Source organism: Manis pentadactyla, chromosome 9 (genome assembly GCF_030020395.1).
Source record: "Manis pentadactyla isolate mManPen7 chromosome 9, mManPen7.hap1, whole genome shotgun sequence".
Lineage (NCBI taxonomy): Eukaryota > Metazoa > Chordata > Mammalia > Pholidota > Manidae > Manis > Manis pentadactyla.
In genome coordinates this window covers 124,817,611-124,844,434 of record NC_080027.1, presented here as the reverse complement: position 1 = coordinate 124,844,434, position 26,824 = coordinate 124,817,611, and the positions used below count along the sequence as shown (strand labels likewise).

Sequence of the window (26,824 nt, the reverse complement as noted above, 5' to 3'; positions counted from 1 at the left end):
TTTGAGCTTCCTAATATTATATTGAAGGATTCCACTTGTTTTCCATTGGAAGGTAACAAGCAGAGCTCATACTTAGAATCAGGATCATTTGGTTGGCATTGTTCACGGAATCTCTTTTTTTCCTTCTTTTATGAAGCTAAGTACGGAGAATGATTGTAAATGCTTTTTCTACAGTGGTTTCTTTAATTCATCTCTATGGATGAAAAGAGTTCTTTTGGGAATAGTTGAAAATTTAACAGTCTCTTGCCCAAATAAATATCACCTTGAGTGACATGAATCGTTAAGAGTTAACTGTTTCCTCATAAAAATTATTACTAATTAAATATGTGAAAGTCTGACCAGGAGAGAGATGTTCTCAACCAGAATCTATTGCATGGGGGTGGGGGTGGTAAGGACAGCCTCCTCTAACTTATCTTTCATTATGCATATCATTACTAGGTTTTGATTTTGTTGTCACTATTGACTTATTTGTGGTATGTGGCATTATTTTCTATACAATGGGAAAGTCTCATTGCTCATATTATTCATTTTGGTCACTTTACCTCAGAACTTATAAACTGTTTTAGATAAGATGAGCACTTCATTTTATCATTTTTCTGTTTGTATGTTAAACGTCTTAAACTTTACACCCTTATTCCTAGAATCATTAGGAATTCTAAATTTCAGCCGAGTGGAAATGAACAAACGGTAAACTGGCTTTCTAGGAAGAATCTAAGTGCCTGCGATTTAATATTCCATGATGACCTTTTTTGTCTCATATTTGAACTCAGTATGACATAGTTTTTTAAAAGAGATTTAGAGGCTTCTCCTCTCACCCTCCTTGTAATTATAGTTCAGGCTTATTGCTAGTTAGTTGGATGTTTTACATTTTAATTACCAATAAGTCATTAATTTAGAAGCAGCAGATTGACCCAAGGGTATAGCATTTAGTTTGGCTTCCTAGTTTATTTGGATGCGAATTTATTGAGGGTTTTTTTTTTAACGTATCTCATTTTCTTTCTCCCTTAGAATAGTACCAAAAAAGACTATATCAGTGATGAGTAATTTTCTTCTGACTTGTGGCGAGCCACATTACTTTCCATAAATGAGTCTTCTTGTTCACGGACCTAAGAACATGTCAGAAAAAGGAAGAGCGTGGGCCTGTGTGACCAGGTGACATCGTGTCTGATCCAACAGGGTTAGAGGAGATGTCAAAACAGAGTGGTTCAGATGTTCCATTTACTTCCAGCAACATTTAGGGAGTGCCAAGAGGAAAAAAAGTGTCAGATGCCATGCCAGTAATAATGGTGAGGACACAGTTGTCCTCAGTAGCTTTCAGCCTGGTCAGGTGTTTTCATCAAGATACAGTGTACATGACAAAGGTCCAGAGTTAGTACTGGGAAGGGGTTGGGGGAGCGGGTGGAGTTAAAGGAAGGACAGAGAAAATTCAGTTGGTGAGAACAGGCAAATGCTTCATGAAGACAAAAGCATTTTACATGGACCTTGAAAGATATGAAAAGTTTCTAAGTGGGAAAGGTGAAGGGGAGGGTGTTCCATCCAGTTGGAGGAAGTGATTTGGGTCGTGTCAAAGAGCTGAGTAAGAGGGGGATGTGTTCGGGAACAGAAGTGGTTCAGTTGGAATAGGTCACAGGGTACAGTTCAAGCCAAACAGCATTTATTGAGTACTTACTATGTGTATCATTTGCATTTTGGTTTTCAGGGTGTGAGAGGTATAGTTGAATGTTCCTTTGGCCTGAAGGAGAGGTGCTATTGAATATGTGTAAATGAAGAGGTTATTGATAGATAACTGATACCCAATAGAATTAAGAATACAGATACAGGAGTTAGCCTTGTGGAAGTGAAAAGTCTTGTCTTCCTCTGAGACTGTGAGGGAAGGAAAGGGCCAGTTGAAAAATACATGAGTTGTGGGTACCTTTGTATTTTATATATTTATATATGTGGAATTTATTTATAAATTAAAAACATTTATTGAGGCTCTGTTATACTAGGTAGTGAGCACTGAGAAAGCAAAAACATGGTCTTTATCTAATCTTTGTTGATTCTCCTCTGCCAGCTCTTTAAATACAGTGGCCATATATTGATTATCTTTTTAAAATCTTCAATCTCTAAAATGTGGTATCTTAAACACAGGAGGAGGCTAATAATTGTTTCCTGAATTGTTGAATGGTTGAAGTCTACTTTAAATAGTTTTTCTTTCCCCTGTAAATACTTCTGAGTATTTGATAGTGCTCCCAGCATTATTGGAATGCTCACTGGCCCCAAAATAACTTGATCTAGTACAAAGATGAACTACAGCAATAGATAAGAAGATGTGGTATATATACACAATGGAATATTACTCAGCTATAAGAAAGAATGAAATCTTGGCTTTTGTGGCAATGTGGATGAACCTAGAGGATATTACCAAGTGAAATCAGACAAAGACAAATACCATATGACTTCACTTATATATGGAATCTAAAAAGCAAAACAAACAAACAGAAATAGACTCATAAACACAGAGAACAGATTGGTGGTTGCCATAGAACCCCGGGGGTGGAGGGATGGGTAAAATAGGTAAAGGGGGAAAATAAATTAGTGAGAATGTTTAATATCTTGATCTGGTGATGATTACATGAGTATATATACATATCAAAATTCATTTAGCTGTACACTAAGGTTTATGCATTTTATTATATGTGCCTCAGTTAAAAATTAATAAAATTAACACAGAAACAGGCAAAAATTATTTTTAAGGTAAAAAAAAAAGAACTAGTCTTGAAGTCAAAAGACTAGGGCCATAACCTTTGCCATTTGCCCCTCTGTAACTTTAAGAAAACTACTCAACATATATGACCCCCAAATTCTTTAAGTAGGGGTAATACTACCCACATCGCCTACTTTATAACATTGTCTAAGACTCATTATATAATTTCATGTGAAAGTACTTTAAAAATCTTTATAAGCCTTTAAAAATCATTAGACCTTTCTTATTCAGGATCAAGTTATATTTCAATATAGAACCTATTTAGAACTTAAGTATTTCTTCAGCAATTTAGTTTCCTCTTAGAGTATAGAAGATTTCATTTAGATGGCTGGTTGAAGGGAGAGTTTTGTGAAGGTAGATTTAGGTAGATTCATGCAAATTCTAATTCATCCTTTATTTTTCTATTTTCACACCCTAACACTACTTCATATACTATACTGTGTGTTGGGAAAGTTTTTGTGAGAAATACTTCTTTACATATCCCCTGAGGACTCTAATTCTCAGTATTTTAAGTGTAGTGTGTCCTTTTGGGAACCTGTGTTTGGACCAACACAGGGATAGTGGGTTAGGGCTGCATGTCTTCCTTCTGGTATTTAGAAAGTCTCCTGCTATCCACTGGGAGAGAGAAGGTGGGAGTTAGGAATATGAGTGAGAAATGAATCCCATTTGTTGGCATTGCTTGTCAGGAAATAGTGAAGCTTTCAGTGTGAATTATTGAAGGCTAATCAAGGTAGAAATTAATAATGGAACACCTTATCTGGGGACCATATTTAAAACCCCAGAGGCCTTGCTCTGCACTCAACTCCAGATGCATGAGTATAAATTGATATTAGACTGACAGAGATAACACTGATCCTGGATCTTGTCTGAACAGGTATTTCATTAACCATGGAGCCAGTGTGGGCATTGTGAATAGTGAAGGTGAAGTCCCCTCTGACCTTGCAGAAGAGCCGGCCATGAAGGATCTTTTGCTGGAGCAGGTGAAGAAGCAAGGTAATCTAAGGGATTAGATGGGGCCAGGAGACTCTCAAACATTGTCACTTAAAGAAAAAAATCCATTTGCTGTGTAGAGCTTTTCATTATCATATGATAGCCGAGGATTAGCTCTGTCTGCACAGCATGAGTCATCAATTGCTGACCTCATGTGTCTTCTTAATAATACACAATAGGCCGGGTGTCAAAAGGATGGCCAGTCATTCCTTGTGTTTGCCATTCTGAGGTTACGTGCCAATTGTGTAGTTGGGAGCGACTTGATTATTCCTTGGTGTTACAAATTAGACTGATGAGAAGCATAAAAATTTTGTACTTGTGTACATGGTATGTTGGTACATGTTGCAAGTACAATGAAAGGATGAGAAACTATGTAAATTTGAGTATTGTGTTGACCAAATTCTGTTCATGACTGCATCTTCTCTTGATGAGAGCTGAAAGTGGTGCTAGTAAAGTTATTTATTATGTCTGAAATGATTTTTAACCATACTAATGATGAAAATTATTCTGGTAGTTTGTTAAGGTAAAGAAGTTAACCTTAGAAGAATAAACTCTAAAAATACTTATAGCTTCAGAAGAATCCACTTTAAAGAATAGGTCAGGATTTTCCTGTTAGAGGTCCCTGGGTTCTTTTAATTTAAAAATGTTGTGATTATCAGATATTTAGAGAAGACATAATACCCATTCTCCTTAAAGTTTTACAAAAAATTGAAGAGGTGGAAATACTTCCAAACTCATTCTATGAAGCCAGCATCACTCTAATACTAAAACCAGGCAAAGACCCCACAAAAAAAGAAAATCACAGACCAATATCCCTAATGAACATAGATGCAAAATACTCCACAAAATATTAGCAAACCAAATTAAAAAATACATCAAGAGGATCATACACCATGATCAAGTGGGATTCATCCCAGGGATGCAAGGATGGTACAACATTTGAAAATCCATCAACATCATCCACCACATCAACAAAAGAAGGACAAAAACCACATGATCATCTCCATAGATGCTGAAAAATCATTCCACAAAATTCAACATCTATTCATGGTAAAAACTCTCAACAAAATGGATATAGAGGGCAAGTACCTCAACATAATAAAGGCCATATATGACAAACCCACAGCCAACATCATACTTAACAGCGAGAAGCTGAAAGCTTTTCCTCTGAGATCGGGAACAAGACAGGAATGCCCACTCTCCCCACTTTTATTCAACATAGTACTGGAGGTCCTAGCCATGGCAATCAGACAACAAAGAAATAAAAGGCATCCAGATTGGTAAGGAAGAAGTCAAACTGTCACTATTTGCAGATGACGTGATATTGTACATAAAACACCTTAAAGACTCCACTCCAAAACTACTAGAACTAATATCTGAATTCAGCAAAGTTGCAGGGTACAAAATTAATACACAGAAATCTGTTGCTTTCCTATACACTAACGATGAACTAGCAGAAAGAGAAATCAGGAAAACAATTCCATTCACAACTGCATCAAAAAGAATAAAATACCTAGGAATAAACCTAACCAAGGAAGTGAAAGACCTATACCCTGAAAACTACAAGACACTCTCAAGAGAAATTAAAGAGGACACTAATAAATGGAAATTCATCCCATGCTCTTGGGTAGGAAGAATTAATATTGTCAAAATGGCCATCCTGCCTGAAGCAATCTACAGATTCAATGCAATCCCTATCAAAATACTGACAGCATTCTTCAATGAACTGGAACAAATAGTTCTAAAATTCATATGGAACCACAAATGACCCCGAATAGCCAAAGCAATCCTGAGAAGGAAGAATAAAGCAGGGAGGTTCTCGCTTCTCAACTTCAAGCTCTACTACAAAGCCACAATAATCAAGACAATTTCGTACTGGCACAAGAACAGACCCATAGACCAGTGGAACAGAATAGAGTCCAGATATTAACCCAAGCATATATGGTCAATTAATATACGATAAAGGAGCCATGTATATACAATGGGGAAATGACAGCCTCTTCAACAGCTGGTGTTGGCAAAACTGGACAGCTACATGTAAGGGAATGAAACTGGGTTATTGTCTAACTCCATACACAAAAGTAAACTAAAAATGGATCAAAGACCTGAATGTAAGTCATGAAACCATAACATTCTAAGAAAAAAACATAGGCAAAACTCTCTTGAATATAAACATGAACAACTTCTTCATGAACATATATCCATGGGCAAGGGAAACAAAAGCAAAAATGAACAAGTGGGACTATATGAAACTAAAAAGCTTCTGTACAGCAAAGGACACCAGTAGAACAAAAAGGCATTCTACAGTATGGGAGAATATATTCATAAATGACATATCTGATAAGGGGTTGACATCCAAAATATACAAAGAGCTTGCACACCTCAACAAACAAAAAGCAAATAATCCAATTAAAAAATGGGCAGAGGATCTAACAGACACTTCTTCAAAGAAGAAATTCAGATGGCCAACAGGCATATGAAAAGATGCTCCACATCACTAATCATCAGGGAAATGCAAATTAAAACCACAATGAGATATCACCTCACACCAGTTAGGATGGCCACCATCCAAAAGACAAACAACAACAAATGTTGGTGAGGATGTGGAGAAAGGGGAACCCTCCTACACTGCTGGTGGGAATGTAAATCACTGTGGAAAGCAGTATGGAGGTTCCTCAAAAAACTAAAAATAGAAATACCATTTGACCCAGGAATTCCACTCCTAGGAATTTACCCTAAAAAATAAGGTCACAGATTCAAAAAGACATATGCACCCCTACATTTATCACAGCACTATTTACAATAGCCAAGAAATGGAAGCAACCTAAGTGTCCATCAGTAGATGAAGGGATAAAGACGATGTGGTACATATACACAATGGAATATTATTCAGCCATAAGAATAAAACAAATTCTACCATTTGCAACAACATGGATGGACCTAAAGGGTATTATGCTCAGTGAAATAAGGCAGGTGGAGAAAAACAAGTGTCAAATGATTTCACTCATCTGTGGAGTATAAGAATAAAGAAAAAACTGAAGGAACAAAACAGCAGCAGAATCACAGAACCCAAGAATGAACTAACAGTTACCAAACGGAAAGGGACTGGGGAGGATGGGTGGGAAGGGAGGGATAAGGGGAAAAAGGGGCATTATGATTAGCACACATAATATAGTGGGGGCGGGGGGGCACAGGGAAGGCAGTATAGCACAGAGAAGACAAGTAGTGACTCTATAGCATCTTACTATGCTGATGGACAGTGACTGTAATGGGGTATGTGATGGGGACTTGATAATGGGGTGCATCTAGTAATCACAGTGTTGCTCATGTAATTGTATATTAATGTTACCAAAAATAATAATAATAAAAATTTAAAAAGAAAGAAAAAATGTTGTGAATAACACTAGTTAAGAGAGCGGGAGGACAGATCTTAGGAAGTTTCACAAAACTAGAACCATCACAATATTTTTGGACATAGTTTGCAGTGATATTTAGTCTGTTTAACTACCTTACCCACAATCTGCAACTCATTCGAAAGGTTTTTGCTCCAGTAGCCTTTCTTGATATGATCCTTTAGAATAGGCAAATTCTTGCCATGTCTGTTTGTTTACATGTTATCCAAAGCTGTGTCTGCACTACACCAGCAGTATTGAGTAGTTGTTATAGATCAAATGGCCCACAAATTTGAAGCTACTTAATATCTGGCCCTTTATAGAAAGTATGCTGATGCCCACTTTAAAATAGTGATGTTCTAGGGCAGTAAATGCTTGTTCTTACCACCTTCCTACATATAGTTTTGTGCCTTATTGCATTAAAGAACATTATGCTTAGGTCACCACCCAGTCCCACTCTGCCTTATCTCCTAAGATTGGTATTTATATTTTACAGAAATTTTTTTTTAACAAATTGGATATTTAAAAATATTTTATATTTGAGAAACCAATTTTTCTATTTTGATTTCTGACTCTTCAATTAAGGAGTATACTTTATGCAGAGATGTATTAATATATACATTTAACTTTGCATCAATGTTAATTCTTTGTGGAATTCTGGTCTGTTACCCCTTTTAATTTATCAAGAAGATAAAACAGTCAAAATAACATATGCACCCAACACTGGAGCACCTAAATATATTAAGCAAATACTGACAGATCTGAAGGTAAAAATAAACAATAATACAATAGTAGTAGGGGGCTTAAATACCCGACTTTCACCAATGGATAGATCATCCAGACAAAAAATCAACAAGGAAACATTGGACTTGAGCTATACTTTAGACCAAATGGACCTAACAGACATATATAGAACATTCCTTCAATAATAGAAAAACTGGAAAATTCACAAATCTGTGGAGATTAACATCATGCTACTGAACAACCAATGGGTCAAAGAAGAAACCAAAATCAAAATAAAATAAAAATCTTGAGACACATGAAAATGGAAACACAGCATATCAGAATTTATGAGGTGTAACAAAAGCAGTTCTAAGAAGTTTATAGTAATACACACCTACATTAGGAAAAAAAAGAAAGATCTCAAATAAATAGCCTAACTTTATACCTTAAGGAACTAGAAAAAGAACAAATTAAGCCCAAAGTAAGCAGAAGTAAGAAAGATCAGAGCAGAAATAAACTAAATAGAGATACCCCTCCCCACCAAGAGAATGGAAAAAAATCAATGAATCTAAGGGCTGTTTTTTGAAAAGTTAAACAAAACTGACAAACCTTTAGGTAGACTAAGAGAAAAAGAGAAGACTCAAAATCAGAAAAGAAGATATCATAGCTAATACCACAGAAATACAAAGGATCATGAGAGACTTAGCAATAACAATATGTCAACAAATTGGATAGCCAAGAAGAAATGGATAAATCCCTAGAAATATACAACCTACTAAGACTGAATCAGGAAGAAAGAGAAAGTGTGAACAGACCAATAACAAGTAAGGAGATTGAATCAGTAATCAAACAAGAAAAACCCAGAACTAGATGCTTTCCCTGATGAGTTCCATTAAACATTTAAAGATGAATTAGCAGTAATCCTCAAATCTTTAAAAAAATTGAAGAGGGGGAGCACTCCCAAATTCATTTTACAAGACCAACATTACCCTGATACCAAGGCCAGATAAGGGCACTAAAAGAAGAAAAAAACTATAAACCAATATCCCTAGTGAATACAGATGCAAAAATTCTCAACAAAATATTAGCAAACTGAATTCAACAGCATAATAAAAGGATCATACACCATGATCAAGTGGGATTTATCCCTGAGATGCAAGGATGGCTCAACATACACAGATCAATAAATGTGTTAAACTAGATTAATAGGATGAAAGATAAAAATCATATGATCATCTCAGTAGATGCAAAAAAAGTACCTGACAAAATACAGTATCGTTTCATGATAAACATTCTCAGTAAATTGGATATAGAGGGACTGTACCTCAACATTATAAAGGCCATATATCACAAGCCCACAATTAGCATCATACTCAATGGTGAAAAGTTGAAAGTTTTTTGTTGGAGGTGAGGAACAAGAAAAGGGTGCCCACTCTCATCATTCCTGTTCAACATAGTACTGGAAGTCCTAACCATAGCAGTCAGGAAGAAAACAAACAAAAATCCTTAGCAGATTGGAAAGGAAGAAGTAAAATGTTCTTTGTTTGCAGATGATATGCTCTCATGTATAGAAAATCCTAAGACTTCACCAAAAAACTGATAGAACTAATCTATGAATTTGGTAAAGTTGCAGGATACAGAGTCAACACAGAGAAATCAATTGCATTTCTATACACTTAACAAACTATCTGAAAAAGAAATGAAACAATCCCATTCACAGTAGCATCAAAAACAATAAAATATTAATAATAAATTTAACCAAGGAGGTAAAAGACCTACACTGAAAGCTAAGACTTTGATGAAAGAGATTGAAGAAGACACAAAAACATGTAACAATATTCTGTGTCGATGGATTGGAAGAATAAATATTGTTAAAATATCCATACTACCCAAAGCCATTTATAGATTCAATGCAATCTTTATCAAAATTCCAATGGCATTTTTAACAGAAGTAAGAAAAAAACCCTAAATTTGTATGGAACCATGAAGATCACAAATAGCTGAAGCAATCCTGAGAATAAACAAACGTGGAGGCATGATACATCCTTATTACAAACTATACTGCAAAGCTGTAGTAATCAAAACAGTATGTACTTGGCATAAAAATAGGAATGTAGACCAAAGGAACAGAACTGAGACCCCAGAAGTAAACCCTTACATATACAGTCAACTAATACTGAACAAGAGAGTGAAGAAGACTCAATGGGGAAGGGATAGTTTCTTCAATAAATGATTTTGGGAAAACTGGGCAATCACATGCAGAGGAATGAAATTGGACCCCTATGTTACCACTCAACAAAAGTTAACTCAAAATGGAGTCAAGACTTATGCATAAGACCTGAAACTAAAACTCTTAGAAGAAAACATAGGGGAAGACTTCATTGATATTGACAATAATATCTTTGGAGATGACACCAGAAGCACAAACAACAAAAGCAAAAATAAATAAGCAGGACTACATTAAATTAAAAGGCTTTCACACAGGAAAACAAATAGTCAACAAAATGAACAGGCAACTTAAGGATGGTAGAATATATGTGTAAATCATATATTTGATAAGGGGGTCAATATCCAAAATATACAAGAAACTCAATAGCAAAAACCCAAATAAACCAATTAAAAAGTGGGCAGAGGAACTGAGTAGATATTTTTCCAAAGAAGACATACAAATGACCAACAGGTGTAGGAGAAGATGCTCAACATCACTAATCATCAGGGAAATGCAGATCAAAACTACAGTGAGATACCACCTCACACCTGTTAAAATGTTTAGCATCACAAAGACAAGAAATAATGAGTGTTGGTGAGGCCATGGAGAAAAGGACACTCTTGTGCACAATTGGTAGGAATATAAATTGGTACAGCCACTATGGAAAAGTATATGGAGGTTCCTCAAAAAATTAAAAATAGAACTAACATATGACCTAGCAATCCCACTTCTGGGATTCAAAAGAAATGAAATCAGGAACTCAAAGAGATGTCTGCCCTCCCTTATTCAGTGCTGCATTATTTACAATAGCTAAAATACAGAAACAGCCTAAGTGTCAGTCTATGGATGAATGGATACAGAAGATGTGATATTTATGATGGAATGTTATTCAAACATGAGAAAGAAGGAAATCCTGCTATATATGACAATGGATGGGCCTTGAGGACATTGTGAAAAGTGAAATAAGTCAGACAGAGAAAGACAAGCACTGTATGATATCCCTGATCTGTAGAATCCAAAAAAGCCTAACTAACAGAAACAGACTAGAATGATGGATTCCAGGGGCTGGGGTGGTGGGGAGATGGGGAGATGTCAGTCAAAGGGTACAAATTTCCAGTTACGAGATGAATAAGGTCTGGGGATCTAATGTACAGCATGGTGACTATAGTTAACAATATCGTATGAACTTGAAAGTTCCTAACTCTATTGTGGTAATCATTTTGCAATATATAAATGTATCAAATCAACACGTTGTACACCTTTAACATAATGTTATATGTCAAGTATATTTCAGTAAAGCTGGAGAAAGAAAGAAGAAAGAAATGAAATAAACTGGTTACCCTTTCACTCCATCCATCTCCCCAAATCAGATAATCCTAGGGTAGTTCACAGGTTCTCATTTAAGAAGTGTGCTGGAAGGGTGCAGACCAAGCATGGATAAACCTGCTAATGAACATAAACCTCTTTGGATGGGTATGTTTGTGTTTGGGACATTTCATTACTATTATAATGGAGAATGCCCAGCTCCACCCCTTTCACTCACTCAGATGTTGGAAAGTTGTTAGCTGAAGGGAGGAACCCTTGCAGTTCCTCCATAATGTTTTAAAGGGAAACAAAATCTACATTCCCTTGGAAATTTTAACTGCATATCACTTCCCATCTGCTCTAGAGTATATAGCTTCAGGGCCTTATATTTACCTACATATGGAAATGAACTTTAGAGGTAGTTTATTTTTTAAAGTATATCATACCTGAAACCAAGAATTTTGATACCAATCTTTTGGTGTAGTGAGTAGAAAAGAGCAACAGGCAGACAGGGACCTAGGATGTCAGAGCTCTAGGGACAGCTCTAATGTGTTTCATGACCTTGAGCAAGGCAGCTAATCTTTCTGTTTATTTCCTCATCTGTTAAATGGGGATAATAATATCCATTATATTTACCTCAAAGGATTGTTGAGAAACTGAAATGATATAACACGTAAAAGGACTTTGAGATATATAGCTTTGAACATATAGTGTAAAAATAATATCCATTGTGGTCTCTCTGTTCTTAAAATTGAAAGCAGTATTCCCTTCATGAATCTGCCATCACACAATATTTAACCTGATGCTTTAACCCTGATAATACTACTATTATGTGTATAAATGCTGTTGCTCTTCTAAATGAAGAGTAAATTTGATGAATACCCAACTGGATGACTAAATTGTTATTTGCGGTTCTATTTATGATGTGTTTGGAAACTAAAGAAAATATCTTGATATTTAAATGGACATATTTAGTAATGCTGTCTATCTGGTATCTGGTTTCTGTAGGAGTTGATCTAGAGCAGTCAAGAAAAGAAGAAGAAGAGCAGATGCTGCAGGATGCCCGACAGTGGCTCAACAGTGGGAAAATAGAGGATATAAGGCAGGCTCGCTCAGGGGCCACCGCCCTCCACGTGGCTGCTGCCAAGGGCTACTCTGAGGTCCTCAGGTATCGTCCATTTACATTAACCCGGAGTTTGGAAGACTGGGAGAAGATGAGTTGGGTTTTGGAAGGAGGGGGTGATCAGATTTTCAACTACGGTGTGTTTTTCGTTTGTTTTCTTCTCTGATCAAGCAGACTTTTCTGTTGCTTTGCTGGTATTCATCATAGATGGTCTCCCTCCTTCCTACCATCCTTCTAGATTGTTACTGACGTGCATGTGAAATAGAGTTGAGGTAGGCTGGTCTACAAAGTGAGCTTTTGTATTCTCTTCCAGCTCTGATTTATCATTAATATCCCTGCAACCTCCTCCTCCTGTGACATGTAATGTAATGTAAGACCAGCTTGTGATCATCTTGGTCCTCTTTGGAGACAGATACTTTCTTCAGACTCATTAGCTTACTGGTGCAGGTCTTGAGTGTGCAGCGTCCAGCAAACTTCTGCAAGGGGTGTGGATTCTCCTGCTCTATCTCTTGCATTTTTCCTAACATCCATACATGCTTTATGTAGCTCTTAGTGCTTAATGTTGATAGGCTTTCTCAGTCAGCGGGTCACTAATGGCTCTGTATGTGCAGTTGTTGCCAGACCCTTTCATTGTTTCATATTCCACCTAATCAGGGGTCTCCGTAGGTGTGGCAGTGTGTTGGTACACCACTTCTGCCTGAGAGTGACATTCACACACTGCTCACTTCTTGGAAGGTGTCGGAGGCTCATGAATACAGGTGGCCTCCGTCAGCCCAGCGTGCTTTGGGCCTCAGGAGCCACGTCCTCCCCTCTCCATGCACGCAGTTCACTTATTGCTTTATAGTTGGCAGGCAGGCCCTGCAGATACTTCTGCAGAATTGCAGGTATTAGAGTCTAAGTAAAGCTGATGTTCTGAAAAAGACCAACTGGAAAGCTAGTAAGGAAAGCACCCTGAAGAGAGTTAAGTTCTAATTTAATATGCTTCCTCTCTGCACTAGGAAATGGAAACCACCTGGATGTAGAGCCAAAAAGGCTCAGCTGATTGAATTAGGCTTTGGTTAATCTCAGGCACATCTCTTGTAGGATATAACATGGATGTGCCTAGGAAGCCTTAGGATTTTTCAGAGAGGGTTGATGAGTGTGATCTATGACCGGCTCTCAGTGAGCTAACCATGAACCTGAGTTGTGCTGTAGAGGGTAGAAGTGATCACAGGACCCTGGTGCTCTTGCCAAAATCTAATATAACAATTAGGGAATAGTTTGTCTGGCAGAAAACTGTAATGTAGAGGATGTAAATGTCTTGTTTGGGTTTTTTTTCTTAGGCTGCTGATTCAGGCTGGCTATGAACTCAATGTGCAGGATCATGATGGCTGGACTCCCCTCCATGCGGCTGCACACTGGGGAGTGAAGGAGGCTTGCTCCATCCTGGCGGAAGCACTCTGTGACATGGATGTCAGGAACAAACTGGTTAGTAAGCCTGACCCTGTAAAAGGTGATGAGGTTGGTGGCTGGCTGTCTAGAACAAGGCTTAAAGACTCTGTTAAATGGTCAGGCTTCCTGGGCAGGGAAATATGCATCAGTGGTAACCATGGCTCCGCTCTCCGTACCCTCTCGTCTCTCCCCGCCCCATTACCAACACAGATTTTTTGCTATTGTAACATAAAACTACACTGACCTAGCCTTCTCTTTCTGTCGAAGACCCTAAAATGAACAAATGGAAGGGTGTTTTCCCTTGGCAAAAATGAACACTGGGGAAGTTTAGGCTACTGTCTAAGCTAATTTTCTAGGAATTAAGTCTCAACTAATTTTCTAGGAATGCAGAGACATGGCTTTTTAATTTGTTCTTATCAGCCTCGCATCTCTCCTGAACCCAGGTTTCCTTCTCAGATTATGGGTTACGGTCCTTAACTGTGCTGATGTTTCCTAAAAGAGAGAATCTTTCTGTCACTTAAAGGGAAATGATGTGACTTAACCGTAGTGCACTTGTGCCCCGGACCTCCTCCTAAGGCTTTTAAGAGCCTCTTACTGAATTTATCATAGCAATTAAGACCATTTTTGAACAGCTACAAGTAGAGAGTTCAATTGATTATTTGCCAAGAGGCAATACTCATTGGAAATGAGGTGGTGATTTCCTCAATAATGATTTACAAAACACAAAACTATATTTAAGGGATTTGCTCTTTCTTGTTGTGTCTCCTCTAGATGAAGACATTATCAAATGCAGAGTAGCTTAAGCAGGGAAGCCGCTGTCACTGGAGCAGAGGCATAAAGTGAATATTGACTAGTTCGCTGATAAAGTCACGTGGGCACCACTTCTGTTTTCTGTTGGTCATGCTACCCTTTTCTCTCCAGGGCCAGACACCATTTGATGTGGCTGATGAGGGTCTCGTGGAGCACTTGGAGATGCTCCAGAAGAAGCAGAATGTGGTGAGCCCTTGGTTGATGCTTTTAAAGCTTTGTAACAGTTTGTGCTCCACACCAGTTATCTCAGTCACTTGTATTAGTTATGTCTGCTGAGAATGTAAGTGGACATATCTGCATTCCAGAGATGGTCATTGTTCCCTTCAGGGACTATCCACAGTCTGATAGAAGAAAATAATCCCAGAAACTCCTGTTAAACTTTACCTATTATAAGATAGCTTCCAGGCAGCTGAAAATTAGAAACAGCAAACTAACAATTACCCTTGAGTTCCAGAAAATGGATGTGATATGTTCACATCGGAGTTTTTCCACACAGGGAGTACCAAGGTAGAGACACGTGTAACTTTTTTTTCCCCTTACTGACTAAAAGGACATCTTTATTTAAAATAAGTCAATTTCATAGAGGAATATATCTCTTAGAAAGCAAACAAACCCACAAAGCTAGAACTGTCATTTGGCATTGGACAGTACTTGGTCAGAATACTTATTCCAGATTCATCAAATATCCAAAATTCAAACCTCCTTGCCCTCCTTCTCATTCTAAATGCCTTATTGTTTCATTGCGTGTCCCATTATGTTGCTTAGTGCTGGATAGAAAAGAAAAACTCAGGCAATATACGGATAAACAGTGAATAATCCACATTTCCTACCTGTAAGGGGATGAGTAATTTGGATGAGGAAAGTATAGATCAGTCACATTAGTGGCTTGAGAATTTTCCTGTTTAAGCAGGGTTGGGCAGGAAAAAATCACTATTTTTTAATGTTTTCCTTTGGACTGTGGCTCAGGGCTTTTGAACTTAAGTGTAGGACAATTGTGAGAAACCTAGAACAGTTCTTAATGGAAGAACTATGTGGTTCCGTGATGGGATAGATCCGCCATACCTGACCTCACATATGTGCAGCAGCATGTCTGGACTGGTGAAGTGAAGATCTTCATTACTTCAAGGCTCAGTGGGAAAGTGCACATATAAAGCTCAAGCACAACTTAAAAGTTCATTTTGTTTTCTTGAATGAGCAATTACAATTGCTAAAAGCTAGGACTTATTGGTGGTGGTATTTAGCAGCAATGGCCTTCCTTATATGAGATGTATACTTTGTATAGTTAGGGTTTTGTTTTGTTTTGTTTTTTTAAACTTTTTCTCTGAAATAATTTTTAGACTCACATAGAAGTTGCAAAAATAGTAATACAGAGTTCTTGTTTATCCTTTACCCAGTGTGGTTTGGTCTTTGAACATAAATAATATCTTCTCTAAATAACATTTCCACACTACTGGGAATGTGCTTATCTTTACTTCCTACAGTAACAGGTCCAGGGATATAAATACATTTTGTCTACAGCATGTATCTAAATAGCAGTTTTTTTAAGGACTTATTTCCCACTTGGTATCTGTTTTTTCTTTAGAACTTTTGCCAACCTAATTCAGTATATGGATCATAAATAATTCTTTCAGAGTTCCTTCTGGCTTTTTATCCTTCAGAGGCTAGGCTTTTTTTGGAAGATTGAGTTTGGATATTTCATAGCAGCAGTTTCACTGAAGCTTAAACACCATGCTTTTTCTCTTCCACCTTGGATGAGGATTTTTGATTATATTCCAAGGAGACCCAGCTAATGTGTTCCTCTTTTTCTCAGTCCCTCCCTCCCCTTTTGGTGTTGGTCCTACCTTCTTTAGGATGACAGAACCAATTTGAGTTCTTCCCATTGCTGATTTTTACCAATAGTCCCCTTCTTCCCTATTCTCTCTTTTTTCAATTTTCAGCTTCGAAGTGAAAAAGAGACACGGAATAAGCTCATTGAGTCAGACCTGAACAGCAAGTTGCAGAGTGGATTCTTTAAGAAGTAAGATATTTGTGACTTGAGAAATGTGATGACCTCTGCTGTGTGTAGGTGCATATGTGTGTGTGACATACTTAGTTTGAGACTGTATACAGTAAAGAAACTGTTTGATTTTAGCCACGTGATGTTTATTTATTTATTTTTAATAAGATATCATTGATATACACTCTTATGAAGGGTTTCACAAGAAAAACAATGTGATTATTACATTCACCCTTATTCTTGAGTCCCCCCCCCCATATCCCATTGCAGTCACTGTCCATCAGTATAGTAAGATGCCACAGAGTCCCCATTTGTCTTCTCTGAGCTACACTGTCTTCCCCGTGACCCCACACACGCAATGTGCACCAATCATGATACCCCACAATCCCCTTCTCCCTCCTTCCCCACCCATCCTCCCCCACCCCTCCCATTTGGTACTAGTCCCTTCTTGGAGTCTGGGAGTCTGCTGCTATTTTGTTCCTTCATTTTTGCTTTGTTGTTATACACCACAAATGAGGGAAATCATTTGGTACTTGTCTTTCTCCACCTGGCTTATTTCACTGAGCATAATACCCTCTAGCTCCATCCATGTTGTTGCAAATGGTAGGATTTGTTTCCTTCTTATGGCTGAATAGTAGTCTGTTGTGTATCTGTACCACGTCTTCTTTATCCATTCATCTACTGATGGACACGTACGTTGCTTCCATTTCTTGGCTATTGTAAATAGTGCTGCGATAAACATAGGGGTGCATATGTCTCTTTGAATCTAAGAAGTTGTTTTCTTTGGGTAAATTCCTAGGAGTGGAATTCCCAGGTCAAATGGTATTTCCATTTTTAGTTTTTTGAGCAACCTCCATATTGCTTTCCACAATGGGTGAACTAGCTCACATCCCCACCAGCAGTGTAGGAGGGTTCCCCTTTCTCCGCATCCTCGCCAGCATTTGTTGTTCTTAGTCTTTTCTATGTTGGCCATCAATGAGGTAATATCTCATTGTGGTTTTAATTTGCATTTCCCTGATAATTAGTGATGTGGAGCATCTTTTCATGTACCTGTTGGCCATCTGAATTTCTTCTTTGGAGAAGTGTCTGTTCATATCCTCCACCCATTTTTTAATAGGGTTATTTGCTTTTTGGGTGTTGAAGCATGTGAGTTCTTTATATATTTTGGATGTTAACCCCTTCTCAGCTATGTCATTTACAAATATATTCTCCCATACCGTAGGATGCCTTTTTGTTCTGCTGATGGTGTCCTTTGTTGTACAGAAGCTTTTTAGCTTGATGTAGTTCCATTTGTTCATTTTTTATTTTGTTTCCCTTGCCCAAGGAGATGCATTCAGGAAAAAGTTGCTCATGTTTATATTCAAGTGATTTTTGCCTGTGTTGTCTTCTAAGAATTTTATGGTTTCATGACTTACATTCAGGTCTTTGATCCACTTTGAGTTTACTTTTGTGTATGGGGTTAGACAATAATCCAGTTTCATTCTCTTGCATGTAGCTGGCCACATGATCTTTAAACATGTAGAAATGTTTGAGGGGCAAGCAGGTGGCATTGACGTGAAGGGGAGAGATACTGAGGATGGATGAAGTGTTTAAATTTATTGAGTGTTTCCTTTCTCCTAGCTTAGGGATTCTTAGTCCCAACTGTTTCCCTAACTATAAGTTCTGTACACTCAGGGATCATGTTTGTTTACCACCATACCAGTGGCTAACATAATTCCTGGCATGTAATAAACATTCAGTAAACATTTGTTAAATGATTTTAAAAATGTTTGTTTTTTTTTACTTGCTCCATCAACAAGATCATAGCCCTCCTTTTCTCCATGTTTTAAACAGGCTAGATCTGCCTAAGTCAGACTCTAAAGTCAAATAATAAACCTTAGTCTGCAAAAAACCCAAGGATTCAGAAGAACACAGCATGTAAAGAAGGATTTGAATATATTTCTGTTATTGCTTCTGCACAGAGGTTTATGGACTCATTCTCCTTACACCTGATTGTCAGTGAACTTAAATGATTTGTCATTTCTGAATTACACTCAAATTCATCTTTAATTAAGCAAAGAGAAGATACTCTATGAGGAGGAGACACCCAAGTCCCAAGAAATGGGGGAAGAAAACAAAGAATCCAGCAGCTCCAGCTCAGAGGAGGAGGATGGCGAAGATGAGGCCTCAGAGTCAGAAACTGAGAAGGAGGCAGGTAATGCACAGATGTTCATAGCAAAGACTCTCCATCCTCATAGCACGCGGAGATCACTGCTGGTCAGAGGGCAGGACAGCCTCAGAGGGCTCCAAAAGAGCTTCGAGTTTAGTTTTCAACGATAAGATCAAATTGCTACTGAGAACTTTATTCTAAAAGCTGTGAGCTATGTTGGAATATGTTTACCAGTTCTTGTTAACCATGTGATAAGGTGCACGAAGAATTCCTGCGTAAGGGAGCCAACTGCTCAGAGCTCAGGTTGGTAGGGATGCACAGTCCAGAAGTGCAGTCTGCTGAGAGGCAGAGGAGGCGAGATCTTGCAGAGGCACTTTTGGTCAAGTACCTTCAACCAACTGGTGAAAATTTGCATTTAGTTCTCAGATTTATCTGATACCCAAAACAGAATACCAAAATCTTTTTATTTTTCCTTCTCATTATTGAAGCTCCTTCAATTCCTGAGTCAGACTGAAGAAGGAATAAAATCAAATTTACCTTTATGACTCTTATGGACATGTATACATCATATGGAGCTTCTTAAGTTTATTACATGGCAAGACAGGAACCCCAACAGTGAGAATAAGGTGTGAACATGGTCAGATAAACAAGCTATAAAATAACCCAAAGGTTTTAATGCATAGTCAGGCAGACACTGAGAAAACAGATACTGAGTTTTACTGAACAGAGGTTCAACTGCAACAGAATAGTTCACATGGATAATTGGGAGTTAATGATAAATCATATAGCACATTATATCCCCCATTCACCGACAGGTGTTAGCGGTGTCAGTGTGAGCTCACTGAATGCCACCATGGGAAGTCAGGGACCATTGGTCTGTAGAGGAGACAGGTGCCCACTGAGTCTGTCACTGAGACTTGGATTCCTGTTGAGCAGGCACAGCTTGCTCTGGAAATACTAGTGTAGTACCTATCAGAATTTATAAAGATCCATCTTTGTTGACTGCCTACATATCTTAGGCTTCAAGTGTTGTCTGGAATTGACTGACTGGGCTTGCTCTATATACTAAATCACTCTGTTAGCTATCAAGGTATTAGAAGAATGTGAGGGAGCTGTCTGAGCTACTGTAATTGCTTCATAATATGTACCCATGCCTCAGGTCTCTTGTTCCCTGGAGCCCATGCACAGCAGTCTTCGATTATGCCACACCCCCATCCAGAAACCTTCTGTGACCACCTTCCCCACTCTATCTTTGCCTGTAGAGTAAATCCCAAACCCTATAGCCTGGCCTTCAAGACCTTTCATAAACTAGCTCCAGATGACCTTCCCATGCCATACATAGGTAAGGACATATGCCAGCCAGGCTGGATTGCTTGCTTCCCCCAAATATGTCCTGAGCTTTCCTGCCCCTGAACATTTACTTGTGCCTTGTAATTCCTTCCTGGCCAGCAAATGCTTATTGAATGATTTCTGTTAGAAGCTATAGGATCTGTCAGGTTGAAGAAGTCTTTATTTAGGTTTTTCTGTACAAGAAGCTGAAAAGGAATGGGCCACTTCACTGTTCTCCCTCCCCTTGATGATTGCTCCCCTCTTTTGTATCTCCCTCTAGCTCTGCTTCCTTATCTCTGTTGTAGCTCTTGTCATGTTGGCTGGAACTCTAGGTCTGTCATTTGCTCCCAGGTCACAGCACAATGCCTGGCACATGACAGGTATTCACACTCATTAAATGTTTTTTATTGGTTATATCCAGGGGATATAGGGGGATGGAAGGCAGGTGCATGAATAAAACACATGTCACATGAGAGAAATAAATGCAGTCAATGGTGTTCACTAGTAGGAAAGATTATATTTAGTTTGGGGGATTATAATAACACTTTACACTTCTGTAATGCTTTTTATTTTGCAACGCACATATACATTTTTATTTAATCCTTACAACCACACTCAGAAGGATGTATTATCATCACAACTTTTTAGAACAGTAAGTTGACCCTGCAAAAGGTTAGAGGAATTAGGTTTCATAGCTGGCTGGCAGGTAGCAGGTGTGAGATCCTGACTTCGATCTGGGACTTCTCAGAGTAGCAGGGCAGTGAAATGTGGAAATTATCTGCCTAAAGAGAGAAAGCTAAAGCTACGGAAAAGGGTGAGATTTCCCAAGGAAGAGATGGTAGAGAAGAGATGTACAAAAAGGAATCTCGGGGCTCACTGTGTTGAGGAAGTGAGGCGGAATCAGTGAGGGAGATGCAGGAGGAGGCCAGTTGAGGAACACCAGGATGTGCATTTCTGCGTCAGCGAAGGCAGGGCAGGAGTGAGAGGGAGCGGGCAGGGGTGACACAGTGAGGACGTCACGGGTCATCTTAGAGCGGATTCAGTAGCCTGATGTAGGCAGAGGCCAGATGGTTCCAGCCAGCTTTCCTACTCATTTCTGCCTATTGAAATTTTACTCATGTCTCAAATCATCTTCCTTTATGCAGCCTTATCATCAGAGATACAAGTTTTTCTCTCCTCTGACTCCTGTAGCTATTTGTTTGAACCTCTGTGATATCACTTATACTACCAAGTATTGTTACTGTTTCATTAGGCATCTTATCTCTTTTCTTGATCATAATTACCTAGAAAGCAAGGTCTACCTTATGCTTTTCCTGCTTTTTCCTGCCCAGTCCCCCAAAATAGTTGATTCTTAACATGTACTTGCTGATGAGTTTTATATATCATATATAACCATGGGGAAAGTTTTCAGTTATGTATCTGGGAATTTGAGTTGGAGCCTATCAAGGCAGGAATACCACTGAGTTAATTTTCTTATGGCAACAGTTGCTAGGGATTTCATCTTAGTTTGAATCCAGGCATTAACATGGCTCTAATAGTCTTTTTGATAATGGGTAGGCCTTTGTTAGCAGAAAAGTGCATGCCCACAGGTAAGATTTTCATACTTGCATTTGTTGCTTCTCTTGTCCTAAATAATAGGTAAAAGGCCAGAAGCCATTGTCAACCATTCTGGCTCTGAAAGCAAGAGCAGTGCCACGGAACAGATGCCACCACCCACACAGAGCGCCTTCTGTGCCTCCTCAGCTAGGAGGGTGAGTTCTTGGGGGTTTGGATATTGTTTTCCCTGCTTACATAACGTACAATAGAAAGGCCTCAAAGGTACGTTCTTGCAAAACAATTAAGATCCATTCTTGCCTGTCTTAGCCTGATCAGGCTGCTAATATGACAGACTGGGTGGCTTTAAACAATAGAAATTTATTTCTCACAATTCTGAAGGTTTGAAAGTCCAAGGTCAAGGAGTCAGCCGATTCATTGCCTGTTGAGGACTGTCCCTGGCTCACAGACAGCTGCCTTATCTCTAAGTACAGTCGCACTGGGGGTTAGGCCTTCAATGTGAATTTGGGGGGGAAGGAACACAGACACTGTATCTATAACATTGTCCATAAAAACTAAAACCATCACCGAACAAATTTGGCTACAGTGTATTTAGATAACAGAGAATATTAGTCTGAGACCGAAGAAACAGCTATCACTTTCCTATTTTCTTCATGTCTGAAGTTAGGGTAAGCGTATATAAAACTCATTGTGGGCTAGGAAGATACCTGGGCCCCGCTTTGGCTGTTTTACGACTGCTCTCTTGTCTTTGTTTTTATGAGTAAAGTTTATAGTTTGTGACAAGTAGAGATCAGAGGAAGGAAGAGAGTGAAACACCAGGGGCGCTTCCTCCTCAGCTCTGCCGGGGCCGCTGAGAGGCTGTAGGCTTCCAGTCAGTGAGACAGGTGAATGATGACCTGCTCTACAACATATAAAATTAGTTTTGAGATTAAGAATTGATCTGAGTTCTTTGGAATGAAGCTGTTGAAAAAGCTGTGTGGTTTTATAGATATTAACTTACTGATCTTAGTACCTCATGAATTGAAAAGACAAGGTTATGGTATCATTGTGGAAATGAGGAAACAATGGCCTGGCTACTTATTTGTAGGTGCATCATGGTGAATCATTAGGTTTCCTATAAAATGCAGGCCTCACTTTTCATCTAGCCATTTAGTGGTACCTCCCATATTCCCACTGCTTCTGGTGTGACTAACTAGACTTTCTGCTTTTTTAAAAGAAGGGTACTAAATTATAGAAAATACACACACACATATTCTGCTTTGCTAACACAATGCAGGGAAGGCAATTTTCCTCTCAAGAGTCAGGGTGACTTGTAGAGAGCTGACATGATTGAGCTTCTAGGGCTGCAAAGAGCACACAGTTATGTACATTGAGATGTCCATAATCTAAGTGTGAGATGGAGAAGAGTAATGTGATGTTTCTGTTGCATTTTCACTGCACCAGGCAGTAAAGGTGGGCTGGTATCTGGAGAAAGACCAAAACCTTCTGGCAGAGGGCCCTCCGATCCCAGGAAGAGGCTGTTGGCTACTGTTCTAAAGACCAGTTGTACCCCATCTGTCTTTGGGCTGGAGCTAGTATGATGTTTTCTGTGGTTTACAGCAAACAAGATAATGAAAGACAACGTAAGCTTTTCATAAAGCCTTCTTTTCTGATATTAACATAGCTTTCTTTTTTTAATGAAGTGATGGTGATAGAAATGGTAATCAGTTTCTGAAAGATGTTCTCTCTTGGGAAAATTAAAAAGATTGCAACTCTATGACTTATACCATTTTTTTCTTTTAGAATTTTGCTGCTTGGTAAAATCTGAAATACTTAGAACTGCTGCCCTAGATCAAATAAGCTATCTTCTTGAAATAAGCAGTTGAAATTTGAGTGGAGTGGCCTTTAGTATTTTTGCTAGTATTAAGTTGTGTCAGCTTACCTCAGTACCTTAAAACATCTTTATACATTGGCTCATCTTGTGTTTTCCAGTCGCTACATGTTTTAAGGAAGAATTAAGCTCATTATCACCATTTTACAGATGAGTGTGTTGAGACCTAAAGAAGTGAAAAGTCCTATTTTCAGTTACGTAGTGAGTCAAGAGAACATGTGTTTCTTGGATCTGCTGGGGTTCTAGGTCTGTACTCTTTGCCTAGGGAGAGCAGGAGAGCAAATAGTGTTTAATTTCTGAGAGCAGCTCTGTTGGGTGGGAGCACTGTGTTAAGAATGAGGCTCTTTCTGGCTCAGGGAGAAAGGGAGCCTTGCAAGGTTATTGGTGTCTGCAGCTAAGGAAGGGCACATTGGCAGAAAGCCAGACATTTATTTGTTCTCCTTGTGGTGGTGTTGGGCAGCTGCGTCTGGGGAGGACTCTCCCTGCATACCAGGTGAGACCTCAGCCTGGATGGGGAAGGGTTCTTGACTGGTGGAGAAAGAATTCTTGAACAGGTCAGAGGAGTGCAGGCAAGGAAGGAATTCATTAAAGCAATCGTAGCAGCGAGTGGCAGCCTCTGCGCAGGCAGCAGAGCGCAAGGAAGAGCAGGAGGAGGAAAGGGAGGCTCACTGAACTCCTGCTCGGCACAGGGCAGATCCCTTGCCAACTCCTGAAGCCAGGGCCACCTGGCATCTAGTGTCCCCTTGAATCTGCATGGTGTGGGGACTAAGCCCCTACCACCCCAGGATTGGGGGAGCTGCAGAGCACTACCTGGAGTGAGATGATGTTCTGAGACCTTCCCAAAGGCAAAGAAAGGAGATTTTTCAGGCAGGCTACTAAAGAGCACGATCATATAGCTACAGTCCTGTCTGGGTCACCCAGGCAACGGGAACTTGCAAGCCCAAATCAGAGATCTCAGTAGCCCTTCCCTACTTGTCTGAAGTAGGACAGAGAGAGAGACTTGTGCTTAAGTTTAGAAAATTGAATGAAATAGCAAAGTAACAAAGACACTTACCACTGGGAGAGAGCCAAGACAAAATGCAGTGAGTTGAACAGTGAGAAGTCTTTGTTTAAGGCAAAGTACACATTAAAGAAAGGGGAGTGCGGGCAGCCTCAGAGGAGAGGTGAGCTTAAGGGTTTAGGAATCTGTCTCTTAAGGCTTTCAAGAATGGTCAAAGGGCTGGGGGGGTGTAGGCTTGACATACGGTCTCCTGATGTGTGTCGCTGGTGAGACACTCTGTCACCATCCATTGTCAGTCCTCCAAATAAACTTAACGCAGGCATTTCTTGATCCTGTTCTTCTCCAAGTTAGTGGTGATTCTCAAGCTGTGGGGACATACCATTTAGAACTGCTTGTCCTGCCTTAAGACAGGGTCAGTTATTGGCTGATTACCATAAAGGATGTTCGGAATCTTACCTCCTAACTCCCTGGTTTTTTAAATGGAATCTTAGCCTTAAGATGGGAGTCCCTCCTGTTCTTATTATATTGTTTGTATCTTGGTATTTTTTGTCATAGGCAGGAAAAATTCATCATGATGCTGGTCCCATGACCCTGCCCTGCCCCGGGAGTGCCTGATTTTGCCTCACCGAATGTAGTGAAATGCTGAAAAGGCAAATAGGCTGCAAAGAATAATCAGGACTGTCATTGTCCTTTTATCTGCTTCTTCCCTCATAGTTCTCCAGCCTTTTCAACAAGTCAGAAGAGCCCAAAGATGAATCTCCTTCTTCATGGAGACTGGGACTCAGAAAAACCGGCAGCCAGAACGTGCTGAGTGAGGTGGCCGGTCCCAGGGAGGCACTGGGGGGCCGAGGTTCTTCCGTCTCCCGGTCCTCGTCAAGCCCGCGGATTTCTGCTCTGCTAGACAACAAAGATAAGGTGCACGTGGGCACAGTATGGGGGAATTGCAAGTTTCCTTCCATGAAAATTCAACCTTGGAATAGAGGAAAATATTTTCTAGTGCCTAATTTGATTCTGGAAGTACAAGGTCTTTAAAGGGAAACAGGCGCATCGATAGTTTAATCGAGTAACTATTTGCTTTCCTTTTGGCATACGTTATGTTCGTTCTCCCTTACCCTCCTTAGCCTAAGGCAGAAACCAGGAGTCAGAGGCTTGAAAATTTCGATATGGCTTATAAGGGTCCCCTGAACCAATACCAGTAGTTTATTCTTGATGTCTAGAAGCAAAGTGCCTTATCTGGGCTTTCAATCCTAATGAAGTTCAGGCAAATTAGTACTTAGAAAAAAATTTTTTTCATGTCTTAATTTTTCATTGGTAGTTGTATATCAGGCTGATTTCATGAACAGCTCATCTGCATATTCATCTAAGATGAGTACCTTTTTATTTTTTCACTGCGGTTCCACATTTTATAGGGCTCCCTTGATGCTCTTGACTGGGGTTGGGTCTTCCTTCCTTGCAATTATAATCCCGTTGCTCAATATTACATTTCTAGAGACTACTCAGGGGGCTGAGGCATATTGGTCAGATTAACCCTGAGACATATTTGCTGTGCACGCAGCTGCATTTCAAGGAGAATATAGTGGGAAAGAAATAAGGTTAGTTTCATCAGAACTTCAGTGTGGAGCTTCTGTTCCAGGCTTTTCCGAGGCTGCCTCTCTCTTGGCAGGGTGGCTGCTTTGTGTGATTTGCACTGCTCTTTTCCTTATTTGATTATCCTGTATTTTCCCATGAGAATTATTTCCCTGTATATTGGTTTTTAATGAAGACAAGTTAGGAATTAACTTTTGAAAACTAACCTTTTGTAATACCACTCATGGAGTTGGTACTGCATATAGAAATAAGATACAGGTATATGAAGTTCTGCTTTTTTACCCAAGGTGTTTTACTCTGTATCAGTATTGCACCTCCCCTGTGCTTTACTTGTTTTGATTTTGCAGGAGAGAGAAAACAAAAGCTATTTTAGTTCACTAGGACCCCGGAGACTCAACAGCACAAGTGATATTGAAGAAAAGGAGAACAGGTAATCCTCCCACTGGCCCGGAGGTGGTCCTCGGTAACTCTCCTGGGCAGGCAGTGATCACTTGGCCGGGACTCTGCTGCCGTCTTCCTGCAGGTGTCCTTAGCACATCACGAACTGTTTCCTCCTCCTGCTCAGAACGCACCTCCCAGCCCTTACTCCCTTGCTCTGACGGTTCTTCGC

General features: G+C 39.3%; 1 protein-coding gene across 7 annotated transcripts in view; it reads left to right on the top strand.

Moving 5' to 3' along the window:
* PPP1R12B (protein phosphatase 1 regulatory subunit 12B) overlaps window positions 1-26,824 on the top strand; it is a 223,580-nt gene that overhangs the window by 60,562 nt on the left and 136,194 nt on the right. For all 7 annotated transcript variants that reach the window (XM_057508114.1, XM_057508113.1, XM_057508118.1 and 4 more), the window contains exons 3-11: window positions 3,621-3,739; window positions 12,374-12,533; window positions 13,811-13,955; window positions 14,841-14,915; window positions 16,667-16,746; window positions 18,780-18,919; window positions 21,842-21,954; window positions 25,342-25,542; window positions 26,562-26,644. In XM_057508114.1, the coding sequence (XP_057364097.1) occupies window positions 3,621-3,739; window positions 12,374-12,533; window positions 13,811-13,955; window positions 14,841-14,915; window positions 16,667-16,746; window positions 18,780-18,919; window positions 21,842-21,954; window positions 25,342-25,542; window positions 26,562-26,644 (1,116 nt within the window). The remainder of the gene's footprint in view (window positions 1-3,620; window positions 3,740-12,373; window positions 12,534-13,810; window positions 13,956-14,840; window positions 14,916-16,666; window positions 16,747-18,779; window positions 18,920-21,841; window positions 21,955-25,341; window positions 25,543-26,561; window positions 26,645-26,824) is intronic.